An 18,163-nucleotide genomic window follows, 5' to 3' on the forward strand; every position below is an offset into this window, starting at 1 on the left:
AATGAGGGGAGTAATAAGGAGGAGAGGGGAGACAGCAGGACACATTGAGGATCATTTCCTTCTTTCTACCCAACTGCCATCCTCCACAATGACCAGTCCCAGGATCCCCTTCTTTCCTTAACGTTCTCTTAACTTGAGCAAATGCAAAATAATTGGTCTGCTTGTTGTGTTTAGAGTAAGTCCCCTACATATGAACCTTCAAGTTGTGAACTTGCAAAGAAGCGAACGTGCGTTTGCATGTCCAATCACATAAGTTAGTTCACATTGTCATGTGCATGCATCCTCTACAAGTGGTTGTGCTTTTGTGTACTTTACTGTACAGTACCGTATAGAGTACAGTAGTACTCTACCATCTCCCACCTCCTCTCCCTCCTCCAGTCAGTAACTCTTCTTGCCTGTTCACTCCATGCCAGCCCCTGTACGCCAGCTGTTGTACTGTACTACTGTACTTTTCAAGGTACTGTACTTTAAGACTAAAAATGTTTTCTTTATTTTTTGTTTGTTTTTTATGTATTATTTGTGTGAAAAGTATTACAAAACTATTATAGTACAGTACTATATAGCAGATTGTGTTAGTTGGGTACCTAGGCTAACTTTGTTGGACTTAACGAACGCGCTCTCAGAACTCATTCGTATATAGGGGACTTACTGTATTTATAGTCTGTCTTTCCTCAGATACTGGAGAAAGAACAAAACACCAGCAGGCTGATTTGAACTCATTTTTCTTGCACATCAACAGGAAACAATGCCAAGATTAGTGAGAGGGGGAGATAATGGTGACAACATGAGAGTTTCGCTTCCAGCACATTGTCAGCTCTCTGCTGGCTGTGACTTCTCTCACTTGGGATCGATAGAGCAGTCTCAGCACCAGCATAACTTTCTAATCGGGCTCCAGTGTAACTCTATAATGGGATCTTTCCATTTTACTTCCTGTGCTAAATCTATTTCTCCTCTGACCTTTCAAAGGGTCTCATCGTCTAGAAGAAAAGAATTTTTAGCACCCCTTCTGCCATGGGAGAAGAGGAGTCTTGGGTATTTGCTATGCAGGACACTTTGAACATTTGGCTTTGGAATTTTTAAAAGTGGGAAAGTCCTCACTGCTGGCGAATGGAGATGAGTCACTTGGGGGTTATCACAGGATCTTGGAAGAGTGAGAAAAGTTGGTAAAAAAAATTTTTTTTAAATAACTCCGTATGGCTAAAATTAGTAGTGTGAGAGCTACTGCTGCATTTGTAAGGTTGTCATGTTCTTGTTTGGAGCGTAGGTAAATGAGGACACCCAATTCTGTCCTCCCCGGGGACTGAACATAATTCCAGGGCCACATACAATGTGGACCAAGCATGTCTTGCAGGAGGCCCCCTCAGCATCCACAGGGGGCTGCAGTGGCCTGAGTGTGGGGATGATACTAGGGGCCACCCTTGAATAAGGTAAAAAAACCCTAACCTTGAGAGGGAGGCCTGGTACTAAGGGCAGGCTAGAGCCACGGGGAGGGAATGAGGCGTTCACTCCAGGCACAAAACTTGGGGCGATGCCAAAACCTTCAGGGAATGCCATCCAGATAAATCCTATTTCAAAGTCAGATTTTTTTAAAAAATCAAAAGTAATGCAACAATTCATGATTAACAAAACAGCAAAATTTTAAATAAAAACAGGTTGTTTGTTTGCTTTATGACTCCATTATGGAGCAGTGAGAACAGTTTATCAGTGGTCCTCAGCTTGGGTGGCTGTCATACCCGCCCCACCCCGGTCCCCCCAAATGGCTAATCATTAGGCAGCATGGGACTTTATATACAGTCATTTTGTGCATGTGTGAGTGTAGAGCTTTTACTAACCTTTTGTACTTGGTTCAAAACATGGGAGGTTCTGTCAATAAATGTTCCTAGGAGGGCACGACTTTCCTTAGCCTCAGGCTCCCATGTGGCTCCAGTGCGCTGTGTGACGCTGTTGTGACGAACAGGTCCTGCTCTTAGTCGGGCAAGCACAAACACTAGATCAAGAAGAATATTCACATAGCCCTTTAAGCTGGTTTCACTGGCAGAGTAAAATGAATAGAGATCACAGTGGCTGAAAACCCAGGATGGCCTCTACGTGATTCATCACCGCCATGTTCCTGCTTCTCCAATAGATGCAGAGTCTTGGCGAGTCAAGAAATTCCTCCCATTTTAGACATGTTCCTCCTCTTCTCCTATGGCCCAAGGCTCCCAGAGTCTATGAGCTGTTGCAGACTCAAATACTTACAGAGTTAGAGCAGGTTTGGCAAGTGAGAGAAACAAGTTTGACAAAGACTGTATTAAAGGGTAGTACATGGCCGACACTCAGGTACAGCCAAATACTAGTGGACACAGGGACCTGATGTTCTGGACTTGCTAATTCTTTAGGTCAAAGAAATGTCCTGATTGTGAAACGCTGACAACTAAAACAAAAAACAACTTGAGCCACTTTGTGTGAGAGCAGATTTGACATTTTGTCTTAACCCTTTGCTCCCCCAGCTCAGCCGCCTCTGCTTTGACAAGGGTGAGGTTGTGGGATCCTCCCCATCCTGAGGGTACAAAGGTCTCAGAGGGGATTATCTAAAACAGTGTTCTTCACTGTGGGACCCTCCCATTCCAGGATATGCACAAGCCGCCCATAAGTACAGAATAAAGTGTCAGGATTTGTATTGGATTCTTTTTCTCATCCCTTTCGAATGTCTATTTTAAAAGTTTATAGTGTATATATACTGTATTAGTACAGAGTACATGTGTATAATTTATAAATATTCATATAGTAGCGATATATGCTTAAAATATTTTTTATTAGAGTGGTTACACATAAAAGAAGCCCAGATTATAAAGTGAATGAAATTCGGATCTTCACAGTACTTCATGCTGGCTACTGCTCGCCTGCCTCTTGTACAATATGCTGCTTTAAAGAGTGTCTCTCTCCTTTTCTTCATTGGGTAGCATTACCAAAGGCCCTGTTTCATTGTTCTAGCTTCAGTGTTGCCAGGTTCTAGGATGGAAAGGAGGTGAGGATTGAGAGGCACAGAACATTTTCTTCTAGCTGGCATGCTTTTAATTATTTTTCACAAATGAAAATAAGTTTGAAAGAGCTGTCCTTACCCCTGCCCATGTTGGCCCCTTCTTTGTAAAATATGTCATTACTGAGGTGCCGTATTGGTTCAGAGGATGACTTGAAAATGTATCAATGCTACGTGTACCCTCGGAACGTGAAGCTCCTTGTCAGAACCTCAAAGCCACATAACTATCATATATTCAGCCAGGTGCCATCCTGAATTCCTTATGTAAATAGGCAGTTCTTAAAATGGTACTGTGTTAGTTTGAGATATTATGTCCCTTCTTTAAGATGGTGACACTGACCCTCAGAGGAAATAAATGACTTGCCCAGGGTCCTGTAGCTACATCAAGTGGTTTCAACCCAATTTGACCAGAATGTTGAACCTATACTCAGAACCATTTTATTCTGTAGTCTTCTGTGTCCCAATCAGCTCAGAGTGCCAGGCTTGCTTGTTCTCTCTCTCTCTCTCTCTCTCTTTCTTTCTCTTTCTCTCCCTCCTTCTCCCTCCCTCTCCCTCTCACGCCCCTTATGTGTATGTGTGTGTCTCTGTCTATCTGTGTGAATACAGCATCTCTCTGCTTACAGGGATGCTCAACATCTACTGGGTTTGTCCAATTTATTCTAAAAGACACCTTGGTGTTATCATTAGGTAGCAAACAGCTCACTCAAACGCAGGTCAAAATTTTGAAAGAAGACTGTGGCAGTATTTCTTTTATTTTATAAAAGGCTTTGGATTTCAAAACCTTAGCCAAGGTTTTGAACTTTCCATCTGAGTAAATAAGTTCACCTTGTGAAGTGCGTGGTAATTGGGCATTCAGTATCAATTTCCCCTCTTTCTATTATGTCCTTCAGTGCTGCAGAGGGGGCATATACCACACACCGCCTGTATTTTTTTAAACAAATAAAAGCAGTTTTAAAATTCTCTCTGTGTCAGTTCGTGTGGATTTACTGTCCTCTTTTAGTGGTGACATAGTATTAATTTATTCTTCATGCATTCAACAAACATTTATTGTGTGCCTGTTATGTGCCCAGAGCTATTTTGGGCATAGGGTCTCTGCCCCCATGGTCTCACATTCCAGTAATGGAAACGGACCTTAAATCCACTTACAATGCATCATAGATATGTATCAATAATGATAAAATCACTATTGATCATTATACATGCAATGTCAGATAGCAATCATTGACGTATAAAATTAATGATAGTCATGTAGTAACATTCCAAGGCATGAATGTGCCAAAATTTACATGACATCCCTCTATGATAAGCATGTAGATTTTTGTTATTAATCCACAAAGCAATGAACATTCTTGTGGATGCCTCTTTTCTCTCATGTGCAAATATATTGTCGTGAAAGAACTTTGTAAAGCTTCAAAATGTTATTTGTAAGAAATAAACACCTTATGATTGTTTGACCTTAGGACGTGTAAGGCCCTGCCAGGCTATGAGAATTTTCTAATTCTAAGATTCAGTATCTTGAAGGATTTCAGGCCAGTGGTTTAGGGGATGGAGAGTGAGATGGGTCACAGTGCTGAGCTCGCCAGGTAACCTTACCTGACCATCTACCCCAGGACAGTGTCGTTGCTGGGTTCCAAGGAGCCTCCTTCCCCTCCTAATCCCTGGAACTGGATCTCCCTTGCTCCCTCTTCCTGCTATTATTAATGGCACCCTGGCTGCAGTACAAGCACTGTTATTGTTACCTCTCTTGGCCCTTGTCATATTTTATTCTGAGCCTGAGGTTTTGCCAAGTGTTAGCAGCTAACAGGTATAAAAATAACCCACTTGTAATGAAGGACATAAAAATGCACAGAGGGTTGTGGGCTCTCTGAGCTTGCCTGTTCCCCTTTGCAGCATTTGCTGCTGAATATTGACCACGGTGTAATAGAACTCCAGGGAGTAAAAGAAGGATGGAAGAGACTGGGTGACAAATGATAGATCAGTTTTGCCCTTTGAAGAGGCCGGGAAGACCCCAAGTTGTTGTGCCATCAGGCTCTCATTTATCCCCCTGCCTCTACCTTGAGAAATAGCAGTCTGGATCTTCGCTTTCCTTTGGGGTAATGAGGTGGTTTTAGCCTCGTGGGGGATGTTTAGCTTTACAGGGAAGCTAATTTTTTCTATTGTGCTTACGAGATGTGAGGGTGATTGAGGGGCAGTTGATCTTCTGCATCTCCAGTTATCTGTATCTCATTTGTGTTGTACGTGAGGCACTGTGTTGTTACCAGACACAAACAAGACACATGTGGTCCCTGATGTCATAGAATTTTAATTTGATCTGTGAGATGGATGTTAAGCATACAATTGTATATGTAGTCGATGAAACATTGAACTGGGATGTGTGTTACGTAGGAAAATAATAGGTTGGTATAAGAGGGGGAAAAAAGAGAGGAAACCATCAGGTTAGAATATCAGGGAGGGTGATGCTGGAGCTGGAACTTAAAGATGAGAAGGAGCTGGTCATGAGAATAGAAATAAGAACATTTTGGCAGAGGGAGGAGTGTGTATAAAGAGACTAAGGTGGGAGAGGAACAGAAAGAAGGTCAGTGTGACTGATGTATAGTGAGCAAGGGAAAAGGTGGCAGAAAATAACATGGCTGGGTGTAGTCTGAGCCCTTCTTCTGTAGGGTCTTTGAACTATGATATGAACTTTGGGCTCATTCTCAAGCAATGAGACATCAGTGAAGATTTAAGACACAAGACTGATATAATTGGAGTGACATGTTTTTCAAGGTTCCTCCGGCTGCTCTTGCTTATATAGATTGGAATGGAACAAAGGTAGACTCAAGGAAAATACTTAGGAACCTTTCGCCGCATACGAAATGGTGAGGGCTCCATCTGGTAGATGGTGAAGGACATGGAAACAAAGAGGATCAACTCAAAATATTTTTTTCAGGCAAAACCCAAGAAGTGTTGGTGATGGATTGGAAGTCAGGAGTGAATAAAGGGGGGGCCTTGTGGGGATATGGAATTCGAATCACTGTTATTTTAGTGAAGTAATTCTTGATTTTTTTTTTCTTATTAGTCATCCATTTTATACACATCAGTGTCCATCAGTGTCAATCCCAATCCATCCCACCACCACCACCACCCCCCGCCGCTTTCCCCCCTTCTTGTCCATACGTTTGTTCTCTGCATCTGTGTCTCAATTTCTGCCTTGCAAACCGGTTCATCTGTAACATTTTTCTAGGTTCCACATATATGCGTTAATATACGATATTTGTTTTTCTCTTTCTGACTTACTTCACTCTGTATGATAGATGCATCCATGTCTCTACAAATGACCCAATTTTGTTTCTTTTTATGGCTGAGTAATATTCCATTGTATATATGTACCACATCTTCTTTATCCATTCCTCTGTCGATGGGCATTTAGGTTGCTTCCATGACCTGGCTATTGTAAATAGTGCTGCAGTGAATATTGGGGTGCATGTATCTTTTTGAATTATGGTTTTCTCTGGGTATATGCCCAGTAGTGGCATTGCTGGGTCATGTGATAATTATGTTTTTAGTTCTTTAAGTAACCTCCATACTGTTCTGCATAGTGGCTGTATCAATTTACATTCCCACCAACAGTGCAAGAGGGTTCCATTTTCTCCACACCCTCTCCAGCATTTGCTGTTTGTAGATTTTCTGATCATGCCCAATCTAACTGGTGTGAGGTGATACCTCATTGTAGTTTTGATTTGCATTTCTCTAATAATTAGTGATGTTGAGCAGCTTTTCATGTGCTTCTTGGCTATCTGTATGTCTTTTTTGGAGAAATGTCTATTTAGGTCTTCTGCCCATTTTTGGATTGGGTTGTTTGTTTTTTTAATATTGAGCTGCATGAGCTATTTGTATATTTTGGAGATTAATCCTTTGTCCGATGATTCATTTGCAAATACTTTATCCCTTTCTGAGGGTTGTCTTTTCGTGTTTATGGTTTCCTTTGCTGTGCAAAAGTTTTGAAGTTTCCTTAGGTCCCATTTGTTTATTTTTGTTTTTACTTCCATTTCTCTAGGAGGTAGGTCAAAAAGGATCTTGCTGTGATTTATGTCATGGAGTGTTCTGCCTATGTTTTCCTATAAGAATTTTATAGTGACTGGCCTTACATTTAGGTCTCTAATCCATTTTGAGTTTATTTTTGTGTATGGTGTTAAGGAGTGTTCTAATTTCATTCTTTTACATGTAGCTGTCCAGTTTTCCCAGCACCACTTATTGAAAAGACTGTCTTTTCTCCACTGTGTATCCTTGCCTCCTTTGTCATAGATTAGTTGACCACAGGTGCGTTGGTTTCTCTCTGGGCTTTCTACCCTGTTCAATTGGTCTATATTTCTGTTTTTGTGCCAGTACCATTGTCTTGATTACTGTAGCTTCGTAGTATAGTCTGAAGTCAGGGAGTCTGATTCCTCCAGCTCCATTTTTTTTCCCTCAAGACTGCTTTGGCTATTTGGGGTTTTTTGTGTGTCCATACAAATTTTAAGATTTTTTGTTCTAGTTCTGTAAAAAATGCCATTGGTAATTTGATAGGGATTGCATTCAATCTGTAGGCTGCTTTGGATAGTCTAGTCATTTTCACAATATTGATTCTTCCAATCCAAGAACATGGTATATCTCTCCATCTGTTGGTATCATCATTAATTTCTTTCATCAGTATCGTATAGTTTTCTGCATACAGGTCTTTTGTCTCCCTGGGTAGGTTTAATCCTAGGTATTTTATTCGTTTTGTTTCAGTGGTAAATGGGAGTATTTCCTTAATTTCTCTTTCAAATTTTTCATCATTAGTGTATAGGAATGCAAGACATTTCTGTGCATTAGTTTTGTATCCTGCAACTTTACCAAATTCACTTATCAGCTCTAGTAGTTTTCTGGTTGCACCTTTAGGATTCTCTATGTATAGTATCATGTCATCTGCAAATAGTGACAGTTTTACTTCTTCTTTTCCAATTTGTATTCGTTTTATTTCTTTTTCTTCCCTGATTGTTGTGGCTAGGACTTCCAAACTATGTTGAATAATAGTGGTGAGAGTGGACATCCTTGTCTTGTTCTTGATCTTAGAGGAAATGCTTTCAGTTTTTTACCATTGAGAATGATGTTTGCTGAGGGTTTGTCGTATATGGCCTTTATTATGTTGAAGTAGATTCCCTCTATGCACACTTTCTAGAGAGTTTTTATCATAAATGGGTGTTGAATTTTGTCAAAAGCTTTTTCTGCATCTATTGAGATGATCATATGGTTTTTAATCTTCAATTTGTTAATATGGTGTATCACATTGATTGATTTGAGTATATTGAAGAATCCTTGCATCCCTGGGATAAATCCCACTTGATCATTGTATGATACTTTTTATGTGTTGTTGGATTCTGTTTGCTAGTATTTTGTTGAGGATTTTTGCATCTATATTAATCAGTGATACTGGTCTGTAATTTTCTTTTTTTCTCGTATCTTTGTCTGGTTTTGGTATCAGGGTGATGGTGGCCTCATAGAAAGAGTTTGAGAGTGTTTCTTCCTCTGCAACTTTTTGGAAGAGTTTGAGAAGGATGGGTGTTAGCTCTTCTCTAAATGTTTGATAGAATTCACCTGTGAAGCCATCTGGTCCTGGACTTTTGTTTGTTGGAAGATTTTTAATCACAATTTCAATTTCAGTACTTGTGATTGGTCTGTTCATATTTTCTGTTTCTTCCTGGTTCAGTCTTGGAAGGTTATACCTTTCTAAGAATTTGTCCATAGGGTTGCTTGTAGTAGTCTCTTAGGATACTTTGTATTTCTGTGGTGTCTGTTGTAACTTCTCCTTTTTCACTTCTAATTTTGATATGAGTCCTCTCCCTGTTTTTCTTTATGAGTCTGGCTAATGGTTTATCAATCTTGTTTATCTTCTCAAAGGACCAGCTTTTAGTTTTATTGATATTTGCTATTGTTTTCTTTGTTTCTATTTCATTTATTTCTGCTCTGATATTTATGATTTCTTTCCTTCCGCTACCTTTGAGTTTTGTTTGTTCTTCTTTCTCTAGTTCCTTTAGGTGTAACATTGGATTGTTTATTTGAGATTTTTCTTGTTTCTTGAGGTAGGCTTGTATAGCTATAAACTTCCTTCTTAGAACTGCTTTTCCTGCATCCTATAGGTTTTGGATCACCGTGTTTTCATTGTCATTTTTGTCTAGGTATTTTTTGATTTCTTCTTTGATTTCTTCAGTGATCTCTTGGTTATTTAGTAACGTATTGTTTAGCCTCCATGTGTTTGCATTTTTTATGTTTTTTTCCCTGTAATTGATTTCTAATCTCAAAGCGTTGTGGTCAGGAAAGATGCTTGATATGATTTCAATTTTTTTAAATTTACTGAGGCTTGATTTATGACCCAAGATGTGATCTATCCTGGAGAATGTTCCGTGCGCACTTGAGAAGAAAGTGTAATCTGCTGTTTTTGGATGGAATGTCCTATAAATATCAATTAAATCTATCTGGTCTACTGTGTCATTTAAAGCTTCTGTTTCCTTATTTATTTTCATTTTGGATGATCTGTCCATTGGTGTAAGTGAGGTGTTAAAGTCCCCCACTATTATTGTGTTACTGTTGATTTCCTCTTTTATAGCTGTTAGTAGTTGCCTTTTGTATTGAGGTGCTCCTATGTTGGGTGCGTATATATTTATATTTGTTATATCTTCTTGTTGGATTGATCCCTTGATCATACCTAGTGTCCTTCCTTGTCTCTTGTAACATTCTTTATTTCAAAGTCTGTTTTATCTGATATGAGTATTGGTACTCCAGCTTTCTTCTGATTTCCATTTGCATGGAATATCTTTTTCCATCCCCTCACTTTCAGTCTGTATTTGTCCCTAGCTCTGAAGTGTGTCTCTTGTAGACAGCATATATATGGGTTTTGTTTTTGTATCCATTCAGTGAGCCTGTGTCTTTTGGTTGGAACATTTAATCCATTCACGTTTAAGGTAATTATTGATATGTATCTTCCTATGACCATTTTCTTAATTGATTTGGGTTTGTTTCTGTAGGTCGTTTTCTTCTCTTATGTTTCCCACTTAGAGAAGTTCCTTTAGCATTTGTTGTAGAGCTGGTTTGGCGGTGCTGAATTCTCTTAGCTTTTGCTTGTCTGTAAAGCTTTTGATTTCTCCATAGAATCTGAATGAGATCCTTGCTGGGTAGAGTAATCTTGGTTGTAGGTTCTTCCCTTTTATCACTTTAAGTATATCATGCCACTCCCTTCTGGCTTGTAGAGTTTCTGCTGAGAAATCAGCTGTTAATCTTATGGGAGTTCCCTTGTATGTTATTTGTTGTTTTTCCCTTGCTGCTTTCAATAAGTTTTCTTTGTCTTTAATTTTTGCTAATTTGATTACCATGTTTCTCAGCATGTTTCTCCTTCAGTTCATCTTGTATGGGACTCTCTGCATGTCCTGGACTTCGGTGGCTATTTCCTTTCCCATGTTAGGGAAGTTTTCGACTACAATCTCTTCAAATATTTTCTCGGGTCCTTTCTCTCTCTCTTCTCCTTTTGGGACCCCTATAATGCGAATGTTGTTGCCTTTAATGTTGTCCCAGGGGTCAGGTAGGCTGTCTTCATTTCTTTTCATTCTTTTTTCTTTATTCTGTTCTGCAGCAGTCAGTTCCACCATTTTGTCTTCCTCGTCACTTATCCGTTCTTCTGCCTCAGTTATTCTGCTATTGATTCCTTCTAGTGTAGTTTTCATTTCAGTTATTGTATTGTTCATCTCTGTTTGTTCTTTAATTCTTCTAGGTCTTTGTTAAACATTTCTTGCATCTTCTCGATCTTTGCCTCCATTCTTTTTCTGAGGTCCTGGATCATTTTCACTATCATTATTCTGAATTATTTTTCTGGAATATTGCCTATCTCCATTTCATTTAGTTGTTTTTCTGGGGTTTTATCTTGTTCCTTCATCTGGTATGTAGCCCTCTGCCTTTCGTCTTGTCTGTCTTTCTGTGCATGTGGTTTTTGTTCCACAGGCTGCAGGATTGTAGTTCTTCTTGCTTCTGCTGTCTGCCCTCTGGTGGATGAGGCTGTCTAACAGGGAAGTAATTCTTGATGCAGTCATTTTGTGGCGGTTTCACAGTACCTTTCAAATCTATCTTCTTGAAAATTGTAGGTTGCTCTTTTTACTTACTTTTTCCATAGAAGTATAACCACAGAACACACTGTGTAATATAGTTAACTTTTCAAAAGTTATCAGTGGTATAGACACAACATTCTACTTTAGTGTTCCTTTCCATGGTCAAATTGCTTGCCTTTGATTTGTGTGTGTGTGTGTGTGTGGTTTTTGTTTTGTTTTGATTTTTGCATTGGGAAAAATTGCTTGCCATGGCAGAGACTGAGTTTCCATCTTGAAAATTATCAAAAATTTCTATGTATGAACCAGATTAGTCATTTTCAACTGGAGGCAATTTTGTCTGGAGACTATTAAAGATTTCTCTGTGTAAATTAGACCAGTGGTTTTCAAATGGAGGCAGTTTTGTCCTTGGGGGGACATCTGGCAATGTCTGGAGTTTATTATCGCAACTGAGGTGGTGCTAAGTTATTTAGTGGGAAGAAGCCAGATGTGCTGCTAAACATCATTCAGACACACAGGATACCCCCCACAACAAATAATATCCAGTCCAACATGTCCATAATGCCGAGGCTAAAAAAACCTGAGCTAGAAACATGTTTATTGGCTTAGGCTTCTGCATGTAGCTAGAGAGGGCTTAGCCTGTATCAGTGATGATGGTCTATTATGGGCAGGGTAGGAACGCAAAGGGTCCTAAGTTCTTTTAAATATCCAGAAACCTGCAACATTGTCCAGAGTGTTCAATTCTCTAGCCTTTACAAAATGTAAATTAAAAATTCCATGTGGGAAATCAAATATAGAGCTGTAGACTCTATTAATGAAATTTTAAATATTCAATTAATAACTTCTATTTAAAATTTAGATCATGTTGTTATCCTATCTAACACCTAGAACATATATCCAATAGATACTTCTTCATATGTCTCCCAAATTAGATCTCTGCTCTTTCCCTACTTGTTAACATGACATCATAAGAAATACTTCCCCCAAATAATCCAATGATGAAATGGACAAGATATATGAATAGAGAGTTCACAAATGAAGAGATGCAGAAGACCAACAAATAAGAAAAATGTATTCGAGAGCTTTAAAGTATAAAAGATGGAAAATGAAATAGTTTTGTGTGTCAAATTCACCTACACCTTCATAAAAAACAAAAACAGGGAGTAGGGAAGGATGCTGTAGTTGGGTTTTGCTTCTCATATGCACCAGAATCCATTCTCCTCTGAGAAAGTGTTGGAAAGTGCAAGTATCCTGGAGTGTTTTTCATGAGGAAGGACTATTCCATGGTATTTTCTAAGTCATCTTATCGTTGGGGAAAATGGTGGTAGGAAGTGATGAGAGTAAAGAGGGTGTACCTCCTATATTACTTCTCCTGGATGGGAATCTCCAAAAAGTTACAAAGAGGAGGGTGTAGCTGCACATTCAGGCAAAAGTGATGGCCCCAGCGGGACCGATTCACGATGGCTAACCCCTAAATAACCCACGTAGGAGTCTACTACTCCATGAAGTGGCTGGAGCCTGAGTTAATATACTAATGAATACTATTGAATAGTATACATAATAAGGATTTTTCTTCCTTTGTTGAAAAATATTTTACTGCTGGAATGTTCTCTAATGCACTGTCCAGTCTTTCCTTCCTCCCCGATAAGATGAGATATCCCATTGACTACTATATACAGACTTCAGCAGTGAACGCTTTTGTTCGTGTTTGAAAGAGAATGAAAAAAGAAAAAAACATCGGCCAACAACTGGCAACAGCCTTGTGCCCCCAGTTTGCCTCTTGTGATGCTGAGAACTGCTCATCCAACAGATTGGTTTTTCCACAGCACTGTATTAATAGGCATCCAATGCCATTATCACTGAACCCATCGAGTGTGTCTGATTTGGGAATAAGAGCACACACATAACAATGTGCAATTAGAATGGAAACTTTTAAAACCTTCACCTGCAGATTTAAGCTGGAAAGTGCCAAGTCCTGAGCCACAGAGCCTTTTGGATATTTTATATTTCAGAAGACCTCATAATGGCATTTTTGTTTCCTGTTTTTCAAGTTGACATTTATTCAGTCTAATGGGAAGCCAGATTTGGGAAAATATTCCTTCTCTCCTTGGCTTCTGCAATTACACAGAGCAGAGAAGAAACAGTTTTACTGCTCCACTGGATATTTACAGTTGGATGATATTTTTCTTGTTCAGGGGCTGAATATACCCTGGTGTGCTGCTTTAAAAATCAATCATAGATACATTTACATAGTTAGTACAAGCACAGGCAATCCGCAGAGGGGGTACGTTTCAGTGTTAGGGAAAATAGAATTAAGAATACAATTCCTGCCAGTAGCATTTTGGACCCAATCTCCTCCACCCTTTTTGCCTTTAATGCAGAGGAATTTTTACAGTGAATTAGTTTTCCCAGTGCATTGTATTAATTGGAATCAAAAGTCATTATTAGAGCAAACCCATAGAGCGAGATGGTTTAATTAGGAGGCGGGTTCCCAGAATTAAAGACATAGGCGTTAGTGAAAACTCAATATAGTGTTACAAAGTGAAATTTTAACCAATTATCTTACCTCTATTCAACATTCAGCATGCATCAGACATTTATTGAGTACGTACAGAATTCTAGAGACTATCTGGGTGATGTTGATAGAAAAACAGATGCGGGGGAGAGGGACGGGCACTTACATGTTGGTATTTTGGAGAGTGTTACATTTAGGAATATAAATGTCAACCTCTAATTCCAGCATATTCATTTAGGAAATAGGTTGGGTTATTAATTTAACTCTTATAAGGCTGGTTTTCATGATTTATGCAAAATAAAAATCTGGCTACTTATTTCTAATGTCTTTTTGTGATAATTAAGATCAAGGAAAAAATTTGAAAAAAAATTATAAATTGAATGCTAGGAATGATGATCCTAAGAGGATTTGGGGTCAATGAGTAGCAGGATTAGTGAGTGGGTCTCCTGTGTCCATGTGTGGGAAAGGGGGTAATGGTAATAATAGAAAGGAAGGTTAGGAACAAAATGGTTCCTATTTATTTATTTATTTATTTATTTTTTTAAGGAGGTGTTTCCTTTTATTCACCATCTCTAACACGTCCAAACCATTCCAGGTGAAAACAGATCACTACCCTTTCTCAGCTACTTAGTAACTAAGAGCAGTGAATAAAATCCACACAAAAGGTCAGAAAAATTCACCACATTACTATCAAATCAGAACACCTGACTATTGTCAGATTATTTAAAAAGAGTGATCAGAAATTAAGTATCACAAATGAGGTCTTTTATTTGTCACCATTAAAAGTCTGATTTTTAAACAGATTCCTGGACTGGTGGCTCATATCCATCAGCTCGTTCAACTTTAGCACCTGTCTCGTCCCCAGTAGCTTTTCCAGAACTACTACCTTCACCATGTAGCTCCATGAGTTTTCCCAATTCAAACTTGGGCTTCTTCAGCATTTTTACTTTTCTAACAAAGACATCATGGAGTGGATAAATAGATTGGCAGGCCTTTTCTATGTCTTTTCCAATGCTGTCTGGAATCAATTTATTGACCACCTCTTTCAAGTCATTTGTCTGCACCTCTCGGGTCATGATTTCCATCATCTTCTTGCGGATCTGGTGGACCTGCTGGTGCTGGGCATAAGAGGTCTTCCGAATCTGATTGTTGCGTTTTTTAGTAAAACCCACACAGAAGAGACGAAGCAAATAACCATCGGTAGTCTTGACATCAACATTAGCTTCAATCATGGTCTGCCATTTTTTGACCATGGAGCACATTTTGTCACGGGTAAGATCCATGCCATGGAAATTAGTCAGGCAGTTTTTGCCCTGAACATCCTCAGTAATAAGCTTGAATTTTCTAAATGCAACTTCATCATTCTGCAGATCAGCAAGGCTCACTTCAAACACACGACCCTTGAGGCCATCAGACGCGATTTTGGTTCCTTGAGTTCTCGTGACTAGTGTTTTCCCAATATTTCTTATATTGAACATAGCTGGTGCTTTCACATCATACCAATCTTTCTTAGAAAATGGGTCAACCACTTTCTTCTTGGCTCCCTTTTTACCGCCTTTCGTAAGGCGCTTGTTCTTTCCGACCGCCATGGTGCTGCTCCGAGAGCCAAAAGGCCCTATTTATTTTTGAAAAATAATTATTGAGTGACTGCTGTGTGCTAGGTCCTGTTCTATGCAGTGGTGAACAAAATAGACCTCCTCCCTAGGAAAAACAGGTCTTTGTGAACATTATAGTCTGTTGGTGGGGAGGTGGAGGGCAGGGGAAGGACCCTAACAGAAAATAAAAATGTAAAATATGTAGAATGTCAGATTAAAAAAAGTAAGGCAGGAAGAATGATATGGAGTGGGTATGTGTACCTTCTAATTTAAATCTAGAGGTAAGTCCAGCTTCAGGCATGGCTAGATCCAGGAAATGGATCAAATGATGTCATCCACACCTTTTGTTTTTCTCATGCTTGATTTCCTTATTCTACCTTAGGCTTTCTCACTGTAGTAACTCTAAGAGTTCCAGGCTTACATCATCTAAAAATCTAGCAATTTCAGCAGATAAAGCTTCTGTTTTCCAGTAGTTCTAACATAAATTCCACAAGTGAGTCTCATTAACATGGTTCAGGTCATATCCCAGATATGAACCAATCATAAGTGACGAGAATATGCTGATAGACTAGCCCTTGGTTATGGGACCATTTCCAGCAGCAAGGGGTGCAGTCAGGCCCAGTCAAACCAGGTAAACTGGAAACGGGGAAGGGCTGGATTTCCAAGCAAAATGAGAATTCTCCTGTAAGAGGAAGGCAGAATGAATGTTTGGAAGGCATAATCTAATACACTTTGATTTGTTTATTGTGACTTTCTTTTCTGAAGCAACACAAAATAGAGCTATAGTGTTTGTAGTATCTGTGTAAGGAGAAGGGCTTTTTATTTTATGGAACATCATATTCTCCATAGTTTGCATGGTCCCTGGGTTGCAGTAGGACCAAACTTTTGCTAAATGAGCAAATGAATAAATGAATGGCTTAGATACATAATCGTGGCTGCCCTGGTTAAATAATATTTTCTACCCTTGGTAGCAGAGAACATTGTAAAGCAGCTCTGTGTATTTAACTGCCTTATAGAATGAACAAGGAGGAGTGACTCAATTAGTTTTAATATGGTTGCATACTATTAGATACTTAATTGAATAATTACTGCTTTGAGCCAAGGGGTGTTTTTATCCTTTACTCTGATTCTCTAAGTCTGGCTTATATGCATTCTTAAAACTATTTTCTTTTAGAAAGGAATAGGAAATTTCCTTCTTTTCAAGAGGGAAATTAGTGTGCCTTGTATCTGTCTATATTGTCTGAGATATTCAGTTGAATATTTAAAATTTAAAATATTTAATTTTAATAAAAGTAGATAATCCAACTGGTAAATACCTTAAGTAAAGGAAACATATTCCTTTTGAAGATGAATGTACATGGTATCATCGGAAATTCTTAGCCCATTTATATACTTCAAAAATTATTCTGGGTGATTAAAATACTGTTGCTAGAAAGATGAAATGGAACACTTTCCATTATGCCCAATAACAGACTCTGTAGATCTATATTCCTTAAATTATTCCCCAGAAAACTTGGTATGTAAGAGGGACATTTAAATAACTAGAAGCAAATTCACACGTGGTGGTCATAGGGGAGGTAGTTAGTGTTTCTCCATGATTGTGTAATCCATTAAAGAGAAGATGGTCTTCATCGGTCCTGAAGGAAGAGCCACGCAAGCATTTCATTCATAAGTGGTATGTGGAAACTGAAAAACTGAGTTGTATTTCTTGGCCCCAAATTGAGTTCTACTCTGGTTCAACATGATGGACAGATCAGCCTCATGCCTCCTTCTTTAATATTTGTTGACACTTACTTGTTCTGGCTTCCATTCTTCCTAGCTTTTTTTTTTTTTTTTTTAAACCGTTCCCCACAGGACAGAGACCATGCGAAGCCTGTTACTCCGTTGTCTCCTACCATTGTGCTACCTGTTCATCTCATGAATTTCTTTCCCTGTGTTGATTATTGGTGACCATTGCTCAGTGTGCTCTTCCTGAGAAATAACTTTTCTATTTTGACAGCAGTTTATTGTCCCAACTCAGTGCTTTTCAAACTTGAGCCTGCACCGAAATCACCTGGAGCGTACGTTAAAACAAATAGTCGGGCCCCTCCCCGGAGTTTCTGACCCAGTAGGTCTGGAGTTGTGTCTGAGTTTTTGACTTTCTGACAAATTCTCAAGTGATGCTGATGGTGGGGGACCCCGCTTTGAGACCACAGCTCAACCGCAACGAAGTAGTTGGTTATGATGAAAATCTGTTTGATATTGTGAGGAAAGCGTTACCCGTGGAATGAACAGTGTTGAGTTCTACCCGGTTGGTTCTTTCATTTAGGGAATGGATTGCTAATTTAATGATTATGAGCTTTGGTTTCCTGAATTGTTAATTCATATGTATGCATGTGTAACTTCTTAGGGCATTTTGTAAGGATGAAAGTCAAGAAAGGATGTGAAATGCTTTTGAGCTGATGGTATTACATAGAAGAATGGTGATAAAAATGAAGGAGTATTTAGTGAGCTCACAGGACCCAACAGTAGATATCTGTTGGGGAGAGAGGTTAAACATAGAATGGTCCCATTTCCTTCATTTATTTATTCAACAAACATTTATCAATCACTTAATAGGTACTAATGGAGAAAGTAAGAGCAGTTAAGAAAAGAGAAAAAAACCTATGCTTCATGGATTTTACATTCTAGAAGGAAAATACAGCTGAGGGTAAACACATAGCACATTCTCAGGGAAAAAGTGAAATGAAGAAAAATAAAGTGGAGGAGGCTTGGCCATAGTGTATGAAGAGAAGCATTTTTAATTTACACATTGTACTTGGGCTTTTATAATAACTATAATAGAGGTTTTCAAACTTTGCTGTGCAAAACAGTCTCCTGGGGAGCTTGATTAAAATGTAGATTTCTGTGCTGTACCCCCAGGTAATTCTATTCAGCAGGCTTGGGCTAGAGCCTGGGAGTTACC

The 18,163-nt window shown here is 39.0% G+C and overlaps 2 protein-coding genes across 2 annotated transcripts in view; one reads left to right on the top strand and one right to left on the bottom strand.

The window, feature by feature from the left end:
* SGCD (sarcoglycan delta) overlaps positions 1 to 18,163 on the top strand; it is a 618,034-nt gene that overhangs the window by 159,076 nt on the left and 440,795 nt on the right. The gene's annotated exons all lie outside the window — the stretch shown is intronic.
* On the bottom strand, positions 14,360 to 15,234 carry LOC115840816 (small ribosomal subunit protein eS1-like). Its single transcript, XM_060295487.1, has one exon. The coding sequence runs from the start codon at positions 15,211 to 15,213 to the stop codon at positions 14,419 to 14,421; it is 795 nt and encodes a 264-aa protein (XP_060151470.1). The 5' UTR covers positions 15,214 to 15,234; the 3' UTR covers positions 14,360 to 14,418.

The sequence above is a fragment of the Globicephala melas genome, chromosome 3 (assembly GCF_963455315.2).
Source record: "Globicephala melas chromosome 3, mGloMel1.2, whole genome shotgun sequence".
Classification (NCBI taxonomy): Eukaryota; Metazoa; Chordata; class Mammalia; order Artiodactyla; family Delphinidae; genus Globicephala; species Globicephala melas.